Genomic DNA, 23,754 nt, shown 5'->3' with positions numbered 1-23,754 from the left:
CCTTACAAGTTTGAATTGCCAGCTGCTGCTCAAAAGGAATTGCATGCATAAAAAATGGAGCAAACAGACTTTCATGGAAAAAGCAGAGCAAAAGCACGTTCATGGTGTTTGTAAAAGTTGCACAATAAGTAAATCTGATATGCAGTGGTATTGCTCATGTTCTGATTCATTGATATGTGGGGTTTAACCACCATATGATTATAAGAGACCCCGTAGTGGAGCCCCTCCGCGGTGGTCTAGTGGCTAAGGGACTTGGCTGCTTACCCGCAGGTCACGGGATCGAATCTTGGCGGCATTTCCGATAGAGGCGGAAATGTAGGCCCGTGTGCTCAGATGTGGGTGCACGTTAAAGAACCCGAGGTGGTCGAAATTTCCAGAGCCCTTCACTACGGCGTCTCTGATAATCATATGGTGGTTTTGGGACGTTAAACCATACATATCATATCGACCCCGTAGTAAAGGGTAAAAAAGTTTCAACCACCTACGTGTTCTTTAACGTGCACTCAAATTTGAGCACATGGGCCTACAGCATTTTACCCTCCATCAAAAATGAAGCCGCCGCAGCCAGGATTCGATTCTGCGACCTGCGAGTCAGCAGCCAAGTACCTTAGCCACTTGACCAACGTGGTGGGGCATGTTCTGATTCATTAGTTCTCAGACAGCGTGAATGGAACTATTCTCGGAATTTAGAGTGTGCATTTCTGTTTGGTTCACGCTTGACGGAACATTTCGTCTTGGAGCGAAATGTTTGTGCATGTTCTCAACAAGAGAGACGCATAGATGCAAGGCAAGCAAAGCAGTTTTAATGGGCAGGCTGATGATGATGATGATCGTATAAAAGCTTAAATTGCCATGTTATCTTATAAAAAAATCGTGCTTCTGGGACATTGAACCCCAGATATTATTACCCGCACAATTATTGCAGGCCAAGACTACATCTTTCGTGCAGCGCAAAACGAGCAGGAAGGCACACTCTAAATTGCGAGTGCAGTTCAATTCACGCTGCCTGTAAATATTTGCATTTCAGATTTATTGCCACTGCATTCAGATGCCACTGATTTATTGCCACTGCATTCAGATAAATCTGAAATGCCACTGCATTTCAGATTTATTGTGCCACTTTTACAAACCCCATGATCGTGCATTTGCTCTGCTTTTGATACACGTGATTCCTTTTGAGCAGCAGCAGCGAATTCAAACTTGAAAGGTGCGTAAGCTGTCGCACACAATTGTTCATTGTCAAGGTAAGTATACGATAATGAACGCCATGGTTGCTCGTGATAAAGTAGCCACGAGGGAAACGTGTAGAAAATGGGATGCGAAGTGAGTGCATTCGACCTGTTGGTCAGGCAGACTGCAAACAGAAATTTACTAGTAAAACCGACGCGTGCTACATCTGTCCTTAACTGCAGCAAGCATATAATTTTCGACGCTTGGTGGCGTTGACCTCATTCCAAGCGAGCCGAAGTCACGCGTCAGAGCGTTCGAGTTAAAGGTACTGCTGGCTGTGTGCACTGAGAATGAACATCGAATCTTTCAGTGCATCTGAAGGCTGGTTTGCCCGCTATAGAGAAAGGCACGGGTTGATATTTCGAAACATTTGCTGGGTAAAAGCAGCAGGGGATAAACAAGCAGGGGGAAGACAATTGAGCTTCCCCATTACCTGGTTCGTTATCAACCTGCCAACATTTTTAATGCAACGATCACGTTCAAGAGTGACCCATGCATTGGAGGGATGAAGAGCAAAGAACGGGTCACTGTGCTTCACGCTCTAAATATGTTGGGCACTGAGTGCCTGCCACTGCTAGTGATCGGGAAGGTGCATAACCCAAGGTGTTTTAAGAACATTCACCACTTTCCTGTGCAATATCATGCCAATAAAAAGGTCTGGATGGCTTCGGATATTTTCCTAGCTTGCCTGCGCCAGCTTGACCACCGCCTCTCTGCTAACAAGCGCAAGATCTAACTTCTAGTTTACAACTGCAGCGCTCATACCAGAGTGACAGGATTGGAGCGCATCGAACTTGTATTTTTAGCTGCAAACACGATGACTGCTCTGCAACGGCTGGATCAATGGATAATTCAGCACGTTAAAAGCAGGTACAGAAAGCGTGTGCTGGAACGGATCCTGCTGTGCAAGGAAGCAGGGCGAGAATATGACCTGAGTCTCCTGACCCCAATTCACATTTTAGCGCATGTCTGGAGCAACACGCTGCCCGCGGTCATTGCAAATTCTTTCCGGCACAGCGGCTTTGTCCGCCCTGACGACGGATATTCCTCCAGAGGCCACTCCAGAGGACACCCGCAAGCCCACTGGAAATATGGACGACGAGGTGAATGACACGCGTTTTGACTCTCTTCTTCCTTGTGGCATCCAGATTTTAGACTACGTTGCTATAGACTATCATGTTGCCGTGTCTGGTTCGCTGACTGACGATGATATATTATCGGAAGTGCTTGAGGAGGACAAAAATCACTGTTTCGTTGATGACGACCAGGATGAGCCGACGCGACGTCGCCGCACCGTGCAGGAGGCCGCTGAAGCCCTCGCTGTCTTTGAGGAGTTCTGCGTTTGTTCTCGCGACAGTGAACGTACGCACCACCACCTGATGAAATGGGATTAAATGAGATTGTTTTGTCAGAAATTCTGATGGTGAAGCAGATGAAAATAACGCACTTTTTTGGGAAATAAAGGTTTGTCTGTGCCAAGTGTGTTTTCTTTTTGTTTTCATGGTCCATTCGATAATTTGGAATTCGTTCAACTGAGATATTTTCTCCTGTCCCGCGAGATCTGAGTTAACGAGCTTTTACTCTAAAGGTCCCTCTCTGTATCTTTGTGTTTGCTTTACAGCACCTTTTTTGTTAATTCGCTGATGCATTTCAGTCAACGTTCAGCAGTTTTTCAATTAACCTAATGTCTAAGTCTAATTGAGATGGGACTAGAGAAACATATTGGGGATTTAGAAAAAGGGTGACACTGTAGCTTAGACACTAGTCAAACGAAAAATCAACAAAAGACTTGATAAGGAAACTCTTTCTGCACTGCAGCATTGTTTTCCCTAGGGCACAGTTTAGGATGGCCCCAGGGTTGGGCTTGCACCAAACGCTCGCAAGTCAACATACACTAAACGATAGTGTCTGCATGTAGGGGGGGGGGGGGGTGAACCTGCTGCGAAAACAATTTGAAAGTTTTGTGCTATCTCTGGTTGAAAAACTTACGTACCTGTCGACTCTTTTTTGTCACACCACGAGTCTGAATCTTGAGGGGATTCCTGATGGCCAGCATTTTGGCGAATTCGATTTCAAGGGAGTCCAGTTGAGGAAAATCTTGATGGAGCTAAGCCCAAGTGAGCCCCAATCGCAAATTATATTTGAGTGAGCCTGAGTGGGCTTCACCTTTAGTGTTCACTTATGGACCTATCTAGTCATCCTCAGCATTGCGATCTGCCTTAAACGGGCTTATTTTTATTCTCAAGTCTATTCACGCATATCTCAATGCATCAGTGTTCATGCACCACCGTAATATTTATTGAGCAGAGACATGAGTTGGGGGATCGGATGCCAGGACCTCCCCCTGCATATTCTTTCGTTGGAAATTCTTGATAAAAGTATCTTGTGTGAGGTACGTATTTGGGAAAGATGTCCTCCTGGATTGAAACCACTGATATAATTTGTGTATGAAGGTGCACGATGAAAAGGCGTATTATAGAGCATTGATTATGTGAGATATTGGCGCTAAAGTGCATTGACACCAGGATCCAAAAGACTAGTTTTGTGTTGATGGACTCTTGAGTTGACAGTTACAGGCCCCGCTGAAACTGCGAGTTTGAGTCTTAGTCCGGCTAAATGATATGCTGCTAAGCTCGAGTTAGAATGAGTCTTATTTAGAAAAGCTTAGCGAGTCTGAGTGAGTGTGATTGAGGAAAATTTTACTCTGAAGAGCGGGTCCTCAGGGCAAAATATGTTTCTTGAAATGTAGCGAGCTCGAATTTTTTTGTTGACCCATGTCTGCTACAGGTGAAATAAAGATACTGCGGTGCTGTAAAAAATGAAACATAAAAAAGCTAACATCCTGTGCTCTACTTGGCTAGTCGACATGGTTTTGTAGAAAAGACTGTTGTGTGCATGGTTCTGTAGAAAAGATTGTTGAGCTCATGTACAAAAACAGTTTTATACAGGGGCCTTTTACTGTTGTTCGTGTTAAAAAGATGTTGTAAAATGTCAACTGCTGATAGTCAGGCACGCGAGACCAAATCTAAGTATTGAATTGTTTAACTATATTGTTGTTCATGTAGGTAGAGGAGCCCTCGAGAGAAGAGCTTGCAAAGCAAGTGCAGCGGCAACTGACATTGCTCAAGAAAGTCAAGGACAAATGCGACGGTAAGTGCTGAGCGAAATAACTTTTTTAAAGTACATTTGCCAGCTGTGACTGTTCTGAGTTAGGGTTTTTGATTCATTGAGTGGAGTTGCCCCGCCGTGGTGGTCTAGTGGCTAAGGTACTCGGCTGCTGACCCGCAGGTCGCGGGATCGAATGCCGGCGGTGGCGGCTGCATTTCCGATGAAGGCGGAAATGTTGTTGGCCTGTGTACTCAGATTTGGGTGCACGTTAAAGAACCCCAGGTGGTCTAAATTTCCGGAGCCCTCCACTACGGCGTCTCTCATAATCATATGGTGGTTTTGGGACGTTAAACCCCACAAATCAATCAATCAATCATTGAGTGGAGTTCAAGTGTTGTATATGGAGGTCACGGGGTCGAAGGGGGGGGGGGGATTGAATGATATTATATACTAGTGCTATGATCATTTATGGGAAGGCTGCTGTGCACTTTTGTGACATGTTACGTTGCAGCAATATATTTATTCATGCTTTCAATCACAGTAGAATCTCAATGATACAAATTCGAAGGGAGCATGCAAAATATTTGAATCATATGAATACGCATGATCCAACAACAAGTTAAAGCTGATCATCAAGATGAACAAGAACATTATTAAGGCCCAGTATATCTAGCTGAAAAAAAGTCTATGATGTTGTTTTGAACTTTCCTGCTTTTACCACCGCTCAATAAAGTGCCGCGATTTTTTTCACTCATACTGATGGCTTGGCGTGTTTGCACTTGGCATCAATGTGAGCGAAATGGCCAAACTAACTGAAAATTCACTTGCTTTGTCGCTTAAGCGGCCGGAAAACCACGCAGCCAAGCCGACACACAAAAAAATGTTTCAGAGAATTCACACTCAATACTTCAAGCGAAAATGCCAGATGAACCGCAAAACCGCGTCCGCACCCGTCCAAATTGTTTACATTCGTTTCGCCCCTCGTATACATACCATAGCCACCATCTTAGCCGCTTGTAAATTTATTCCTGAGCATTAAAATCTCTATCGAATTCTAGTTATGCATGGAAAGTACCGAAAAGAAACAGTCTATATCTTTATAAACATTGTCTCGGGAGATATGTCAAAAGAATTGACATGAGCAGATGCACTGGCAGCGGTAGTGACGGATTCATCTGGCAGTGCAAAAGTGAGAGACGTTAGGGCATACTAACTCGCTGCTGCTGCACCTTCTTCTCCTACCGGTGTTCGCGGTGATCGTAATCTGAACTAGGCTCTCAATGAATGCACATTTTTCAAAGCCGTGAACTTTGTCAAGCTGCGTGGGGTAGTTCGAGATTGCTCTGACGCGAGCCACAGCACCCGCCGACGCCTTGGCTGCCGTTTTGAATGTATGGCTGGTTGTTTACATCACATGGTTAGAAAGCTAGTGCAGCCAGTGTAGCCAAAGCCGCAGCACAAAGGTCATCTGCTATCGCGTGGTGGCACAATTGGTCTCGAACTGTTTTTTTCGCGTTGGCCTCACGGCGTCGTTGTCCGGCAGCGAAGTGAGGGAAATTTCTGTGAGTATTGCCGCATTCGCTCCCTTCCAGGCCAACTGTGAACGGGTCTTCCTTTCACAGACTTGCTGCATTGTGCTGCTCGCGTGCAGCGGTCAATCACACTTTTGTATCCTCCGTGTTTGCTGGGGAAACTGTTCGTTTAACACTAAATCAGTGTCATTATCATCATCATCAGCCTGACTGAGTCCACTACAGGACACAGGCCTCTCCCATGTTCCGCCAGTTAACCCGGTCCTGTGCTTGCTGCTGCCAATTTATACCTGCAAACATAATAATCTCATCTGCCCACCTAACCTTCTGTCTCTCCCTAACCCGCTTGCCTTCTCTGGGAATCCAGTTAGTTACCCTTAATGACCAGTGGTTATCCTGTCTACGCGCTGCATGCCCGGCCCATGTCCATTTCCTCTTCTTGATTTCAACTATGATATCCTTAACCCTCGTTTGTTCCCTAATCCACTCTGCTCTCTTCTTGTCTCTTAAAGTTACACCTACCATTTTTCTTTACATTGCTCGCTGCTTTGTCCTCAATTTAAGCTGAACCCTCTTTGTAAGTCTCCAGGTGTCTGCTCCGTAGCTAAGTACTGGCATGGTCCCTCAATACTTTTTACTGGTCATGAAACTCCCGCGAAAGTTTCATACAGGGACAAAAGTGGCTGCCAGAGGCGCCACCATATACAGGAGGGCATTGATCTGCCGCGCTTGGAAGGGCAGGTGTGCGTTCGCAGAAGCGTTTGCCATCAAATACACTTCTTCAGATATTTTCCTTCTCCGTGTTATCGCTAACAAATCATAGCAGTGATTAGTATTGTCAATATTGTACATGATGCGCATTGTCAAATTGCCCAAGTCATTGATTGCTGGCAATGTTTTGACTGAGAGTATCTGTCAAGTGACGGATGTGTTCGTGACATTTTTTACATTTCTCGATTTCTGTATAGTCGCTTTCGGGCTTAAACCGAACACTTTCTTTTCTTTGTCCACTTAGATATCTCTTTAAATTTTTTTTAGCTCTTTAAGTGCGAAATATTTCTGCCTAACGGAGATAAATTTGTGTGCCACTTACCTAGCAGTGGATAGCATTTCGAACTTTGCAACAACGCTGCGCCTTGCAAGGAAATGTGGGCAAAATTCTCTGCATATTTTTTTTGCTGCAATTACTGGCAATTGTCAAGAATTCCAAACTGCCATGAGCACAGGTACATAGAGTTTATTTAAATCTGCGTGGATGAAACTATCGATGAAAAGTTGGGAGATAGAGTGAATGACACAAAAAAGATAATTAAAAAAAAAAAAAAATTCATGCCCCTGGTTTTTTCCCTCCTCTGGCCGAACAGGATGGGCGACTACCAGCACGAAACAGTTTGTTTTGTTCGCGCGTAAAAAAGTGCAGACGGCATTTAATAAAAAAGTGCACAACTTCTGTCGTGGTGCTCACAAAATGTGTTCCACAGCCAACACTGGCCGAGGAAGTGCGGTCGTCCAGCAAGATGTTTTCAACAATGTTCATGTAGACATTGGCACAGGCTGTACTGTCTATGGTGCGCATTTGAACATGTTCCTCCACAATTTGCAAGAGGCGCAATAGTTGCGCCGATGGCACTTGCAAAAATCCTCTCGTCTTAATTGCAGTCAATGCAGTTAGCTCTCGGGAGTTGCTTCTAAGTGTTTGGAGGCAGTCCTTGCAGCTTATTGTAGCAAACTTCTTTGCAACATAGCTGCCAAGGTAATCCAAAATGCAGTCCCTCGTTGACTCCGGATGAATCATATCTTGCATGCACTCAGCAGGCTCCAGCAGTATATCATCAAAAAGAACCACCAAGGTATTAATCTGAAACGTAAATATTTTTTCATACCACAATCGCAAGAGTGAGAAATTTGAAAAGTGAAAAGGCAGAATAGAACCTCGTTGTATATCATACGACCAGACGTGCATGTCATTAGCATCAAAGGGCTAAACAACATTCAGCACATTTTCATACGATAGAGAGACACCCTACGAGCAGCGTTGGTGTGCTATTAAAATGTTTACCTGATTAACAGTAGGTTCTTCATTTTGAAAGAGATCCTGCATTTTCAAAAGGAGACGTGGATAATTCCCTTCAATTGAGGCTCGCTGTGGCGGACGGATCAAGTTGTTCATCGAGAGCAACCGGTAAATGAACAAAAATTGCTGAACCGTTGGCTGTCCCCCTGCTCCAGCAACATGCCTTGCTATGCCAAAAAAACTCTGAAAGAGAGAAAAGTCCAAAGAAAATGCCTTAAACTAGCGAAAACGTTTATATTTACCTCGAGGTGGTCTTGTCCAAAGTTTCCAACTAAAACATAGCGAAAGCCACATTTCAGCAGCTTTTCGACAAGCGTCACTGTGCTGTTCAAAGTCATTCTCAGAGCATTGCATGTTGGCTTGCTCAGAAAGAAGATTTGTTTTTGCTTTGGTAAACTCTGGTTGTAAGTGTGCCACCTGTCAAGCCACTCGGTGTTCTCCTTCAGTGTCTGAAAAACAATCTGATTTAATTGGAACTTCAAAGGAAGCGACCATAGCTTTGAAATATTAGGGCTTACAGCAATGTGTTCTTCTTCATTATACTGCACATCTTGTGGCCTCTTGGAATTTAAGCAGTCGAATAGAATATTCGTTCGTCTCGCAAAATCCGTGGTTGCTTTGGGGCCACGAAGCTTCACACATTCTTCTCTACTGCGATAGAAGTTCATTGCTGAAGCGGTGCTTTCACTGAAGAGGTGAAAGATTTTAGAGAAGTTATATGGCAGAGTGCTGTATTTTCATGAAGGAACAGCACTTTTTGATACATATTAATAATTAATGACACATGCTAGAGCAGACTTGCCTTGACAGCAAGTTTCACACTCAGTTTTTGGAAAGCGTTGGGCCTGATGTGTGCTTTCGTAAGCTTTGGCACAGCCCAAGGTCCAGCTTGCTGCTGCTCGTAGTCTAGCAGAACTTCAAAGTGGAAATGCTGTACTTCTTTGTCACCAGACAAGTGTTACATTAAGAAAAAGCCTGTGAGACAAAACAGCCAAAGCACTGTGATGACTTATCTTAAACTGTGTTTTACCCACCACGAATTTTCCAGTCTTCAGAAGGTTATTCCTGATGCACTTGAAGATGTGAGGTGGGTCAATTATGACCTGACTGACTTCGGAGGAGTGACATGGATGCTCAAATGACGTTGACACTCTGGCGATATCGCCGCTGACACCTAAAAGGAAGACATTTCTATATTTAAGATCACGTACTAGATACCATGAGGATAAATAATGTCTATGAATATTTACCCGAAGAGTTCAATGCTGATCGGTTCGAAATAGAGTTATCGCAAGTGACTGCATCCACAACGACATTGGCATTCGACAGGAGTCCAATGCAATGCAGGAGCAGTTTAGCAATAGCGGAGCCTGGTGCAGCCCCTGACGTGCAAAACGCTCCAACAGTCTGCGACCAGCCACCGAAGAATGGTCGGAAAAGGAACACTAACACATGGTCACCATCTTTCACTTGGTCAGTAGGCTTCGTGTGCTCTGCTAAGTCGACCTTTCCAAGCAGTGTCATATCCGATTCCCTTACATGAAGGCTCCTTCTCACGCTCATCTCATCAAACATCAGGACCCCAAAAGAAAAAAAATATTATTTCAGCTGTTTACCTAAAGTCCCGAAAAAACAATTGCAAAAAAAAATAAAAATTGATACCTCGGCGTTCTCTCTCTGGAATATTTCCCACATTGTCTTTGAGGATGGCAAATAAATTTTCATCAAATCCAAAGCCGGCCTTCAGATTTTTTAGGTAGGAGTAGAGTGTGCGAGGGTGTGGTAGAGGCAGAAAATTATTCTCGTGAAGAAATGTATGAACTGCTGTCGATTTGATTTTCAGCAGTAAACAGTCGTAAAGCCATTCTTTTTTATACCTGCAATAAATAAAATGCAGATTTTTGTGTTCACGGTTCAGCGACAGCACCAGCAAACAGCACTATCAAAGTAAAACAAAATATTGCATTTTGGTCCACGGCATCACTTTTCAGTTTCTATCATTATCCAGAAAGAAAACGCGCACACTCCGAAAACCGCACTTCACATAAAACTCCAAACACGCTTCACAAACGGGATCTTACCGTGCTGCTTTCAGAGACTTCATATTTGCCTTCATGATGCGCTGGTCTATAATGAGCTTCTCGCGGTCTGACAGCTTGTGAATATCTCCGTACATTCCACCTTTTTTATTCGCATGCGCCTCCGCTTTTGCGAGTTTCCGCTGGCATGATTGAAGCTGTTGCTTCACGCTGCGAAGTTGCGCCTTCACTCTCTGCAGCTCCGATGCTGAACAAACTGGGACCTCTGTTTGACACCCTGCATCAGCGAAGCCTGGGCGATTCTCAGTTCTTACAATATCTCCAAAGACTGACAAAGAGCAAATTTCATAAGGGAAGGAGCCAATTTTGTTAGCGTATAGTGAGCGAAATTTGTTAGCGTAGTGAGCGGTTAGGATACTTGCAAGCTTTGTGCCAGGCTTACCGTCGATTTCTTCGTTGGCTGCAGTGGAGACATTCGCATTCGCAACTGTCGCATCACAGTCTTGAGAAAGCTCTCGTGGCCTTTTTACAAGTGGGCGCTTTGTTAGTCCACGCGAACGCTGTTTTGGTTTGGAGAGGTAAGCAGGCAAACCTTCGAAAATTCTTGGCGCGGCGCCTTCCACCAGTCTTGGCCGATCTCGAGGCAGTGAAACGATGTTCCCATTCACTGTACACACGTCCGGACGTACGATGTCACTTGCATCGAAATGTTTTTCGCACACGCGAACATACTTCGAGTCGAACAAAAATCCGACAGTCTCCTGTCGCAGGATTGCACGTTTCCACCTGTCGCATTGTTCTGCGACGGCTGGTAAACAGAACAGGGAGACTTTTTCGACGTTGCCCTTGCATCCCGAGCGACAGCCCGGCACACAGCAGGTGTTGGGCATCGCGGTCACGACGAGGTGACCGCGAAAAGAGAAAAAAAAAGGTGCAAGCAGCACAAACAACACCACTCCGCGCTCACACTCGGCTAATGGCGGCCAGCAGCAGGCGGCTTCCTCGTCCCCCTTGTAGCTACGCCAGCGCCGCGGCGCGGAAAGTGCGGGCGGTATATGAAGCTCTCCCATTGAGTTACGCTGGAGTTTCATGACCAGTAAAAGTATTGAGGGACCATGGTACCGGCAAGATACAGCTGCTATATACCTTCCTCTTAAGGGATAGTGGCAATCTACTTGTCATAATTTGAGAGTGCTTGCCAAATGTGCTCCACCCCATTCTTATTCTTCTAGTTACTTCAATCTCGTGGTTCGGCCCCGTGGTTATTACCTGCCCTAAGTAGACATAGTCTTTTACAGCTTGAAGCGCACTATTACCTATCACGAAGCGCTGCTTTCTTTCGGGGTTGTTGTACATTACATTAGTTTTCTGCAGATTAATTTTAAGACCCACCTTTCTGCTCTTCTTGTGTAACTCCATAATCATGAGTTGCAATTCGGCCCCTGAGTTACTCAGCAATGCAATGCCATCGGCGAAGCGTATGTTAATAAGGTACTCTCTATTAACTCTAATTCCTATGTGTTCCCATTCTAGGCTTCTGAAAACCTCCTGTAAGCACACGGTAAACAGCATTGGGGAGATTGTGTCCCCCTGCCTTACACCCTTCTTGATTGGTATTCTGTTGCTTTTTTATGAAGCACTATGATAGCAGTTGACCCCCTGTAGATTCCTTCCAGGATATTTATATATACTTCATTGACGCCCTGATTCCGCAGTGTCTGCATGACGGCTGATACCGTATTTCTACTGAATCAAATGCCTTCTCATAATCCATGAAGGCTATGTATAGTGGTTGGTTATATTCTGAGCATTTCTCTTTTACCTGATTGATAGTATGAATGTGGTCGATTATTGAGTAGCCTGTTTGAAATCCTGCTTGTTCCTTTGGTTGGTTGAATTCTTATGTTTTCTTTACTCTGTTAGCAGTTATCTTTGTAAATAACTTGTATACTACAGAGAGCAAGCTGATCGGCCTGTAATTCTTCAAGTCCTTGCCATCTCCTTTCTTATGTATTAAGATGATGATAGCATTCTTCCAAGACTCTGGTACTCTTTCCGTCAGGAGACACCTCGTAAACAGGGTGGTTAGTTTTTCTAACACAATCTGTCCTCCATCTTTCAGCAGATCTGATGTTACCTGATCCTCACCAGCAGCTTTGCCTCTTTGCATGCTCTCCAAAGCTTTTCTGACTTCTTCTATCATTACTGGTGGGGTGTCATCTGGGTTACTGCTAGATCTTATAGTATTAAGGTCGTGGTTGTCCCGGCTACTGTACATATCTCTGTAGAACCCCTCCGCTATTTTACCTATCCTATCCATATTGGTAGTTATTTTGCCTTCTTTGTCCCTTAGTGCATACATCTGATTTTCGCCTATCCCAAGTTTCTTCTTCACTGCTTTGACGCTTCCTCCGATTTTCAGAGTGTGTTCGATTCTCTCCCTGTTATACCTTCTTACATCAGATACCTTACACTTATTTATCAACTTAGAAAGCTCTGACAGTTATTTCTTGTCTGTTGTACTTGAGACTTTCATGCTTTGACGCTTCTTAATGAGATTGTTCGTTTCCTGAGAAAGCTTGTAAATGTCCTGTCTAGCTACCCTGGCTCCAACTTCCACTACACACTCCGTAATGATACTCGTCAGATTATCATTCATTGTATCTTCGCTAAGGTTGGTTTCCTCACTAAGAGCCGAGTAGCTGTTCTGAAGCGAGACTCTGAATTCCTGTACTTTCCTTCTCAGTGCTAGCTCATTGATTGGCTTCTTCTGTATCAGTTTCTTTCGTTCCTTCATCAAATCTAGGTGAATTCAAGACCGTACCAATCTATGGTCACTGCATCGTACTTTGCCAACCACTTCCACATCCTGCACGATGTCTGGGTGTGCACTCATTATAAAGTCTATTTCGTTCTTATTTTCTCCATTAGGGCTCCTCCATGTCCACTTGCGTTTTTCTCGTTTTCGGTTGAAGGTATTCAAAATCCGTAAATTGTTGCGTTCTGCGAATTCTACTAGTAGCTCTCCTCTGGCGTGTCTAGTACCGATGCCATAATCTCCTACTGCCTGGTCTCCAGCCTGTTTCTTCCCTATCTTTGCATTGAAGTCTCCCATCAGTATAATATAGTGTGTTTTTACCTTGCTCATTGCTGATTCCACATCCTCATGGAAGCTTTCAACTGAAGCGTCATCAAGGCTGGATGTAGGCGCGTAAGCCTACATCCAGCCTTGATTAACATGTACATCCAGCCAGATTGACATGTACCACCTTCATCTTGTATCTCTTATTCAGTTTAATTACGATACCTACCACCCTTTCATTAATGCTATTGTGTTCCTCTATGTTGCCAGCTATGTTTCTGTGAATTAGGAACCCCACTCCCAGTTCTCTTCAGTCAGCCAAGCCATGATAGCAAAGGACGTGCCCATTCTGTAGCACAGTATAGGCCTCATCTGTCCTCCTAACCTCACTGAGCCCTATTATATCCCATTTAACACCCTCTAGCTCCTCGAATAGTACAGCTAGACTTCCCTCACTAGATAAGGTTCTAGCGTTAAACGTTGCTAAGTTCAGGTTCCAATGGCGGCCTGTCCGGATCCAGAGATTCTTAGCACCCTCTGCTACGTTGCAGATCTGACTGTCGCCGTGGTCAGTTGCTTCGCAGCTGCTGGGGACTGAGGGCCGTTAGTTAAGTGACGTATGCATGTGGGAGGTAGTGGCCAGATACTGCACCAGGGTGGCCAATTCTTCTCTGGGGAGGGAGTGCATACCGGTGGTGGTTGCCGGTGAGGCCGCACCCCATGCCTCTTAATGCAGTTCCGCCACCACGCGGACTTTTTTGTTTTTTGTTTTCATCCGGTTGGGAACTGCGTGGCACCGGGATTTGAACCACGGATCTTTTGCATGCGAGGCAGATGCTCTAACCACAACGCCATCGCCGGTGGTGGTTGCCGGTGAGGCCGCTCCCCATGCCTCTTAATGCAGTTCCGCCACCACGCGGACTTTTTTGTTTTTTGTTTTCATCCGGTTGGGAACTGCGTGGCACCGGGATTTGAACCACGGATCTTTTGCATGCGAGGCGGATGCTCTAACCACAACGCCATCGCCGCGGTGACATACATCACAATGTATGTCACCGTATATGCTCGAATCTAAGCTGATGTTTTTTTTTTTTGAAAAATTGAAGTGAAAAAGTGGGGAGGTTGGCTTAGATTCGAATACCATGATTTGGCCGCTGCTGCCACCTGCCTGAGGGCCCGGCCGTGCTAGCAACATTACGGCCCTCGACGCGCTGATCTCGGGGTACTGGTTTTGCATGGCGGAGGCTCATCTTCACGACATTCTATGATAGCTGCACGGTGACGAGGCCGCTCAGGCCTGTTCAGAGGGAGAATAGTGGTCCCTGTCGCTTTCGTACGGTCCGTTGTCCCGAAATCGCCCAGTCCCAGGTTCAAGCAGCGAGGGTCGTCGAGCTGGCAAGAGTTCACGTTTTCTGGAAAAGCCATGTAACAATAGAAAAACGTGGATCGTGTCACGTGATTACCGTCGATGGATGAATGGATTGACATGGCTGTACCCTTTAGATCGGGCGACGGCTAACGCCACCTAGCTGTAATACTTAGTCGACAAAAACTGAACTTTTTTTTTTGTGGTGCTCAGAACGCCTGTACTGTGTTGAAATAGAACAGAAATACCTAATTTGCTTACTGGAGTCTAAAATCAAATGAATTCCCATACACGACCGGTTACCAAAAAAGAAAAACAAGTAAAACTCAACCCGGCTATTGCCACCTTGGCCACCTATCGGCTATCGCATGGCGGACGGCGCAAAGAGACGCGGAGTTGGTCAATGGTCATTCTTCTGAGAGCAATTGTGCAGTGTAGTTGTGCCTCTTGCTCGCGGAACGCCTGTGTCAATTGTGCTTCAGATTCGATGGCACAAACCAAGTGGTGCCACTACAGCGCGGCGTTTAAGCGGAAGGTCGTGCTACTTGCGGAAAAGACATTTAACCTACGAGTGCAGCAAGAGTTCGGCGTGCACGAAAAGAATGTGCGTAGATGATGAAAACAACGTGTTGAACTCTTCGGTTGTGCAGCAACCCGATTGGCGTTCACTTGACCAAAAACAGGTTGACACCATGCTTTGGAAGAAGTTGTCGCCAATTTTGTTCGAGAACAGAGGGAAGCGGGAATGCCCGTTACAACTGAAATTATTCATGCAAAGGCAACAGAAGTCGTTATTGCGAAGGGTTTTTCACGAGCCTGTTTTAAAGCCAGCAGGAGCTGGACAACACGCTTCATGAAACAATTTGGATTTAGCCTGCGACAACGGACTTCCATGTGTGAAAAGCTTCCAAATGACCCTAAGGAGAAGCTCGGGAAGTTTCAGCGGTACGTAATCGACAAAATGCGGGAAAATGGCTACCAACTGGGACAAATTGCGAATGCCGACCAAACCTCGGTGTTCTTTGAAATGCCGATGACGTACACCGTGAACAAGAAGGGTGCGAAGAAAATGAAGCTCAAGACTGTGGGTTACGAGAAAGAGTGAATAATGATTATGTTGTGCTACACCGCCTATGGATGGAAACTTCCTCTGTTCATAATTTGCAAACGCAAGACCGTACCAGCGGGAGAAAAGATCCCAAGGAATGTTGTTGTGCGTGTTCATGAGAAAGGATGGATGTCCAGTGGTTTAATGAAGGACTGGGTGAGAAAGATTTGTGAACGCCGCGATAGGCCGCATTGTTCAAGCACTCATTTCTAGTCCTTGGCTTCTATTGCGGCCATCTGACTGACGATGTCAAGATTACGCTTTCTCGTGCTGGTACGAACATCGCCATAATTCCTGGTGGGATGACCAGTCAACTCTAGCCGCTTGACATCGCAATTAATAAACCCTTTAAGGACAGACTTCGTAAGCACTACACTGACTGGCTTACGTCAAAGGACACCAGTTCACCCCAACTGGGCGCATCAAGCATGCTTTGCTCGGCCAGCTGGTAAACTGGATCGCCATGTATGGAATGAAATCCCAAATGAAATGATAATAAGAGCTTTAAAAAAGTGCTGTTTCTGCAATGTAATGGACGGTGAGGATGATGCTCTCTGGGACGATCGCAGTAACAAAGAAGACAGCGATGTTGCGGACGATGACGACGACGATGAATAAACTTAAGTACTACATGCTTTAGGGGTGTGCGCTTGAGTAAGAATAAAGGCCGTGTTTTCTACCAGTAAAATGGTGTTCTCTTTTTTTTTCTATTAAGCCTACATTCAAGGAAAGTTTTTTTTCCCCTGGTTTTGCCAATTTCGGGGGTCGGCCTGGATTCGTAAGCGGCCTAGATTCGAGTATATACAGTATATAGTGTTGTCTATCCGAAGAAACTTTAATGTTCACATCATCGCAAAACTCGCATCAATCCTAATCATATGAGCAAGATTGTATTGTAAAGGTTGTTTAAGCCATCATTTCCGGAATCAAGTTTCGCAGCTCCTGGGCGCGACGGCCGGTCGCAAGACCTCGAGGTTCTGCAGCGCCATTTTGCATCACGCCTCGCAAATCGTCTGCTAGAGCGCCACTGCGCCGTATTGTTGTTGCAGCTTTCGCAGGCTGTAACAGCCATGATGCGCCATTTAAACATTTTCATTAAGATCAGCGGCTTCAAAAAGCAAAAATTTCACAAGTGTTGCTCTACTAACAATAAAATGATGTATATATAAAATCAAATTTTACCTGCAGTAATGGTAAATATCTTGCACATTTGATGATTGATTGATATGTGGGGTTTAACGTCCCAAAACCACCATATGATTATGAGAGACGCCGTAGTGAAGGGCTCCGGAAATTTTGACCTCCTGGGGTTCTTTAACGTGCAGCCAAATACGAGCACACGGGTCTACAACATTTCCGCCTTCAACGGAAATGCAGCCGCCGTAGCCAGGATTCGATCCCGCGACCTGCGGGTCAGCAGCCGAGTACCTTAGCCACTAGACCACTGCGGCGGGGCAATATCTTGGACATTTGGCTGTCCGCTAGCAGGAATATTCAGATGCTGTCAACATGTGTTTAGCCACCGTGGTGGTACAGTGGTTATGGTGCTTGGCTGCTTACTGAAATGTCCTGCGTTGGATTGTGACCCCAGCGGTTGCGTTTTCATTGGACGTGGAATTGCATGATTCGCCCAAAAGTCGCCAAACTAGGAACAGCTGTCAATCTCTGGCAAATTATGCTTTCTGCTTTCTTGTGAAAGGTATACAATCTTAACGATGGCTGATGAAGGTAGCTTGGCTTGAATTTTTCAAGCTTGGTTAGATGACTTGTAGTGAAATCGGTTCACATCTTCTCGAGTGTTGCAGGGTAAGTTTTCAGAATCTCAACATTGTCTCGTGGTTTCGTGCTGTGATTTCGAGAAGTGATGACTAGTGTTCTTTTGTAGCCCTGCATGCAGTTTGGTGCAGAAAGATTCCATTCTTTCAACTGTGTCCATGTCACACAGGCAGAATTGAAAGAACTGCTTTGTTAGGGATCACCAATCATAAACAGTTGCGTAAAGAAGCAAGTGAGCACAGAGAAACGCAGTATGCATCGTGAGTGGCTATTCCTTGAGCTCATGGAAGCAGGTGCGGGGCCTTTGCGAATTGCTCTGGCAACCACTGTTGAGAGCACCTATGTGTTGCTGGACGCAGGTCGCGGGATCAAATCCCGGCTGGGGCGGCTGCATTTCCGATGGAGGCGGAAATGTTGTAGGCCCGTGTGCTCAGATTTGGGTGCACGTTAAAGAACCCCAGGTGGTCGAAATTTCCGGAGCCCTCCACTACGGCGTCCCTCATAATCAAATAGTGGTTTTGGGGCGTTAAACCCCACAAATCAATCAATCAATCAATCAAATCAATATGTATTGCTGGAGGTCATTATAGCAGCCATGGCAGCTGATGCAAAACAGAACAGCATCTCCAAAAGTTCACGCATCAGCGACGTGTGCCAACTCAAGAGTGCAGCTACAAAATGAATCAATTTAAGAAATGTTGGTTTAAACTGCCAGTTTAAAGCTCTCGGTTGTTGTTGCAGGTTGAAACACCGTGCAGATGAGTCGCACTGTAAGCCCTTTAACCCTTTTTATTGGGCTTTCTGGCCTGAAAGGTACATAAGTCCTGATTTTTTTCGTTTACTCAATTGAAACTACGTATGTTCTAACCACGAAAAAAAAAAAAAAACGTTTTATTTGTAAGATATATGAAAAAAATGTTTTTTTTTGAAAATATGCTAATGATTGCTTTCCCGGCACTGTACCACTAAGTGTGTCGGAGGCAAGTGAATCTTGAAAAATAAATAAATACATAAGTAAACAGCACAAGAAAGGTTGTGAAAAAAAACAAAAAACTTGGGCACTCCTGCTGTTTGTCTGCTTCTATCAGTATCTACTGACACGGCGTATCTACTGCTGACACGGCAGGACACAGTCATCATCCGGATCTGATGGTTCAGGAGAGAGAGACTCTTTCTTAAGAAAAACATATTTTTGCTGGCGTCTAAATGTCGCTGACATGCTGCTACGTATAGAGATAGGGAAAGGGACAGAAAAGAAAGATATGAAAAAAAAAAAGTTTTGACCTAGTGAACCTGATGAAGCTATTTACATTGGGGTATCAGGTAAATGAAGGCTTTTTTATCTGAGATGCTTTTGTAAAAATCTTCTGAAATGGTTTAGGGAAAATATACTGCTCTGTGTCATCGCGGCCTCACTTAGAGGAGAACAGAAACTATTCGTCACTCTTGAAAATTACACCTAACAAGCATCTTGTTTTTTTTTCTAAGTTCAACTGCCAATGGTACAAGCGTGCACGCAGACTGAGGAGGATGCCATTTTTTTCTTCTGGTTGCCAGAATTGACTTTTTTCTCTTCTGAAATTCATGCTTTGAGCCACTTTTCAAGTTTTATAGAACCATCTGTCATAGCCAAAGAAAATCAGCCAAAATGGGTCAGGGTAGCTTGCAGCACCGCAGAACACTTGTTTCAGCATGGACTAGCCTACCTCATCTCTGATGGGAACAGTGGAAAGCATGTGAGTGAGCTCAGCCCGTCCTAGGGAAAGTAACAAGTTCTGTGGTGGTGCTATTGCACGAATGAGCATAAATGAGCATAGTCATTGTTGAAAATGAAAATAAGGGTGTCAAATAAAAAAATTCTGTTGAAGATAAACCTGAACTCAATCTAAAATAAAAAAAAATATTCATTACTAGCTCAGTGCAAAATTGTCCATATTTGGGCAAGAATGAAAACCGAACAGATAAGTAAATTTTTGTCAGTGAGTCCCACTAGCAGATCACGATGGCTTGTAAGTAAGTATACTGTTCGGGAATGGTGATAGGTGCCATTTGTGTGCTCAAAGTTTTACGAATATCTGTGCTTGGACTCTTGTATTTCTCAACTCGACCATTCTGGTTCGTGTTCTGAAGTTGAAACATTGTTTCCAAGCACTGTTGAAAATGTATGTTTTAGTTTTGTCATCAGGTCTCACTGCTATTATGCTAGCAAAGTCGTAAAATGGTAATGTCAGTATGCACGAATAGGAAAAAAGGCTTGTGTTCAAAATGCGAAAACAAAAACACCAACAAGTTTACTTTCATTGCTTCTTGCAATAGTAAAATTACAGCCACCTTCTTAATGCACATTTACAATGGTTAGTAGAGACACGAGAAACGGGCTGATGTTACATACCATAACTCAATGCGCATTTGTCGCTTGTGTCTAAGTAAGAATAAAGTGTTTGTGTACTAACACAAATAACTCCGAGCTGCTTTGTGTATGGTATATCACATTTTTTGTCAGGGCGCAGCCAGCACGAAAGCAAGATTCTTCTCCGCGTGCAATTCTTTCAGAAATATGGTTGTGATGTTTAGCATAACGCATCATTTATTGTTGAAAAGTAATAGCAAGCTAATGTATGCAAGAATTTTTTAAAAAGAAAAACAGTGAAATCTCACTTAATTATCTTTTGCTCTACACGCTTTAATTGAAAATGTAAAGAACCCCAGGTGGTCTAAATTTCTTGAGCCCTCCACTACGGCGTCTCGCATAATCATATGGCAGTTTTGGGACGTTAAACCCCACATATCAAACTTATAATTGATGTAACTAGATGTAAAGTCGTCTTTTGCCCTTCTAAGTCTGATGTGCTCTGGTTCGCTTACTGTTATTTGGGTAGTAAATACTTCTAGCAGAAAAAAAAAGATAGCTTGCAGCTGCATCATGCCAATTGAACGGTCTCTGCTAATGTGAAAATGGTATGGAAGCTGAACTTTCCAAATACAAATACATTCTCCCCAATTGCACCTTGAATAATTACATCGACATTTTATCATGTGTGCACAGTTCACAAATCACACACTTCACGGAAGATAAAATACTCAAATTGCTGTGGTACGTATCCGATATGTCTTTTAATTTAAAAAAAAAACATTTAGGTTACCAGGGTGATGGTGTTTTCACGAAGAGTTGAAGCAGTGTGCATCAGGCCATTAGTGAGTGTAGTAGTACAAACAAGTGGTCCATCGTGGAACAATTCACAGCCCCTGTTTCTGCTGTGAACATCACAACATCTCTGCTGTTGTGTTTATGAGGTTGGCTGATGCATTAGAGCCAGACACAAGAGATGTGACCGCACTTGTTAGCGTGACAAAACCTAGTAGACGCCCGTCCCAGTCCGCGCCACGGGTGGCGCCACCAGACAGATGACAACACAGGTGGCACTACAACACCTCCTTTCTTCAATAACTTGTTTAACCTTACAAGTTCAGACGAGCGGGGGGCACTACACGGCAGCCGCTATACGCGTTCTCACAACACCATCATTACGAGAATCACTGTTGACCTCGTTTGCAGTGTCCGGCATGTCCGCCGTCGAATTTGTTGGGAAAGCATTCTTCTTTGCACCTGTAGGAGTTGCAGAATCCGTCGGGCTCTGTTGTGAGAACCCGGACAGTTGTCGCCAGTCATGCTGCAGGACTGCACATTGGTCCGTCTTAGCGATGTAACTGCGGGGTCGTTGGGCCTCGCTTAATTCAGTAGCTTGAACTCCGTCAGGTCGAACTCAAACTCGCTCTCCTGTCTCTAATAAAAGCAGCGGCCTAGCCCGAAGATGCTGATTAAAGTGTCAATCGCGTTTCATCTTGTAGGATGCATCACTAGCAGGCCAAGACAGTTGCAGCAGCTTTTTCATCTTCGGTACCCGAGTACCGAGTTGTCTTCCCATTAGGAGCTGAGCAGGGCTGAAGCTATTCACGCCCGGTGTATCTCTGCAGCTGAGTAAGGCTAGACGTGGGTCGCCTGATTTGTCAAAAAGTTCCTTGACTGTGCGAACCATCCGTTCAGCCTCTCCGCTGGATTGGCGAAAATAGGGGCTGCTGGTACGAGGGTGAAACCATAGGAATCGGCAAACTTCGTGGGAGCTCATGGGAGGAATACGGTGGCCCATTATTGGATTTCACAACTTCTGGGATACCATGTTGAGCAAATATGCTCTTGTGTCCCTCGACGACTGCAGAAGCTGTAGAGGATCGAAGGGTAATAGCTGCAGGGAAGCGGGAGCAATAATCCACGACAAGCAGAAACGTTTGTCTTTTACTGTGGATGAGATCCATACCCAAATTTTCCATGGGTGACGGTAATGCTGTGAAAATGAGTGGATCCGCTGGATTTATCAGAGTGTGTGCACGCTGCTCGAATTGAACTACCATGGGCTCAAAGTCTTTGGCAATCCCTGGCCACCACACCAAAACTCAGATTTTTTCTTTGCACCGATTTACGCCTTGATGACCGTCCTGCAGCCAATTCAGGACTTCTGTTCTCGCAAGTAGGAACCAGGATGCAGGGACTTTTGAGCAGAATACCGTCACAGACTGTGATCTCGTTAGCCACCGCGCTATACTTTTGTCAAATGTAGGGGCAGCTTCTTCTTTTGAGGCCAATCGTGTCGGGCCAGATTGATAAAAGATGTGCACTCGCCATTAGTCCTTTGTGCTCTCTAGATATCATCAGGATTTAATGGCGAAAATGAGGATGCATTGTTAAAAGCTTCTGTTGCAAACAATTCCACCATGTTGAGGGAAGAAAAAAACCTTTGGTTATATCCTCGGGAGAGCATCGGCTGTTGCCAGTAGATTTCCCGGTACATGCTGCATGGTGAACTGGTAGTGCATCAGCTTGAGGTGCAGGTTTCGGGCGCGAGGGGCAAGCATATCCACTTCCACATGTTGATGAACAGGGTGACTAATGCTTGATGATCCGTTTTCATAGTAAGGTGAATTCTACGTACGAACTCACCGAACCTGCGGATTGCCCATATAGCCACCAGTGCTTCCTTCTCAGTCTGACTGTACCTCTGTTCCGTGGCCGTCATGTATGGAGAAGCAAATACCACTGGACAATGTTCTCCAGATGGTTGCATTTGTAGTAAAGCTGCTCCTAGTCCAAAAGAACTGGCATCTGCTGAAATCGGGGTGGCATAGGACGGGTGATATTTGGCCATGCATCTATCTGACACTAGCAGTTGTTTGATCTTGCTGAAGGCCGACTCTTGTGCGTGGTGCCATGTCCACACTGTTTTCTTGCTCAGAAAAACATGCGGGGGTGTTGTAATCTCAGAGATGTTAGGAAGGAACCTAGCAAGGTGGTTCACCGTTTTGAGAAGTTGGCGAAGTTTGGCGGTGTTTTTAGGTGCTTCAAGAGTCTTGATAGCATCAATTTTGTCTGCATAGGGCCTGATGTCATTGGCTGATGAGACGACAACACCTAGGAAAGGCACTCTGGACACACCAAAGTGGCTCTTTTCACTGTTTAGATTGATTCAGGCTTTAGAGGGAGGCAAGAGGACTTGCTCTAAGCGGGTGTCGTGTTTTTTCTTGTCGCGATCTGTCATATTTGCGGTACCTTCTTGACCCTCGAAGATTCTTGCCATCTGTTTTTCAAAATATTCCGGGGCCGATGTGATACCAAACGGCAGGCGACAAAAACATTATCGACCAAAAGGCGTTACGAAAGTTTTCAACTTTTTGGACTCTGGAGCAAGCTTGACCTGGTGAAAGCCGGCTGTGGCATCGAGATTAGAAAAAACTTTTGCGTCTCCTATCAAACCAAGAACTTGCTCAACGGTTGGCAATATGTGACGTTCTCGAAGCACTACCTCATTCAGACGAGTCAGGTCAATGCAAAATTGGTAACCACCTGAAGCTTTTGGAACTACTCCAAGTCCCGCTCACGAAGCTGTTGGTTTATCTATCTCACATCTGACACGATGTTGTGTTTTGAGGTTGGCCAAGATGCTAGATGCATTAGAGCCACCCACAAAAGATGCCACTGCACTTGTCAGTGTGATAAAACCAATTCCTTTATTAAGAGATGCCCGTCCCAGTCCCTCACGCGGGCGGCGCCACCCGACAGCTGACAATAACACATGTGGCGCCACAACGTCTGCTACAGGGTATCTTCAAGGCTATTCTGCCAGTATACCACATAGGCTGGAAGAACTCTGTAATGGTGAATGAGCATAGATCAGACAGTTGTAGTGCTTCCTGCGTTATTTTTTCTATATTTTCACGTAACTTTTATTTCTAAGGAAGTTACTAAGGAGTTAACCTTTATTTCTAAAGAAATGTCGTGCAGTTTCGCTGACTTCAAGTTTGGCTTTTAATAAAACAAATACTTCAGTCATCGTTTTAGGCACGCACACACTTTTTTGTTGTTGTCATAAGCGGCGGCAGACACGGT

At 44.8% G+C, this 23,754-nt stretch overlaps 1 protein-coding gene across 8 annotated transcripts in view; it reads left to right on the top strand.

Moving 5' to 3' along the window:
* The window catches only part of LOC119185247 (uncharacterized), a 255,979-nt gene that overhangs the window by 18,063 nt on the left and 214,162 nt on the right, over positions 1–23,754 (top strand). For all 8 annotated transcript variants that reach the window (XM_075879542.1, XM_075879539.1, XM_075879544.1 and 5 more), the window contains exon 3: positions 4,296–4,380. In XM_075879542.1, coding sequence (XP_075735657.1) covers positions 4,296–4,380 — 85 coding nt within the window. The remainder of the gene's footprint in view (positions 1–4,295; positions 4,381–23,754) is intronic.

This window comes from Rhipicephalus microplus, chromosome X (assembly GCF_043290135.1).
Source record: "Rhipicephalus microplus isolate Deutch F79 chromosome X, USDA_Rmic, whole genome shotgun sequence".
NCBI classification, from domain to species: Eukaryota; Metazoa; Arthropoda; class Arachnida; order Ixodida; family Ixodidae; genus Rhipicephalus; species Rhipicephalus microplus.
This window is presented reverse-complemented; position numbering and strand designations above follow the sequence as displayed.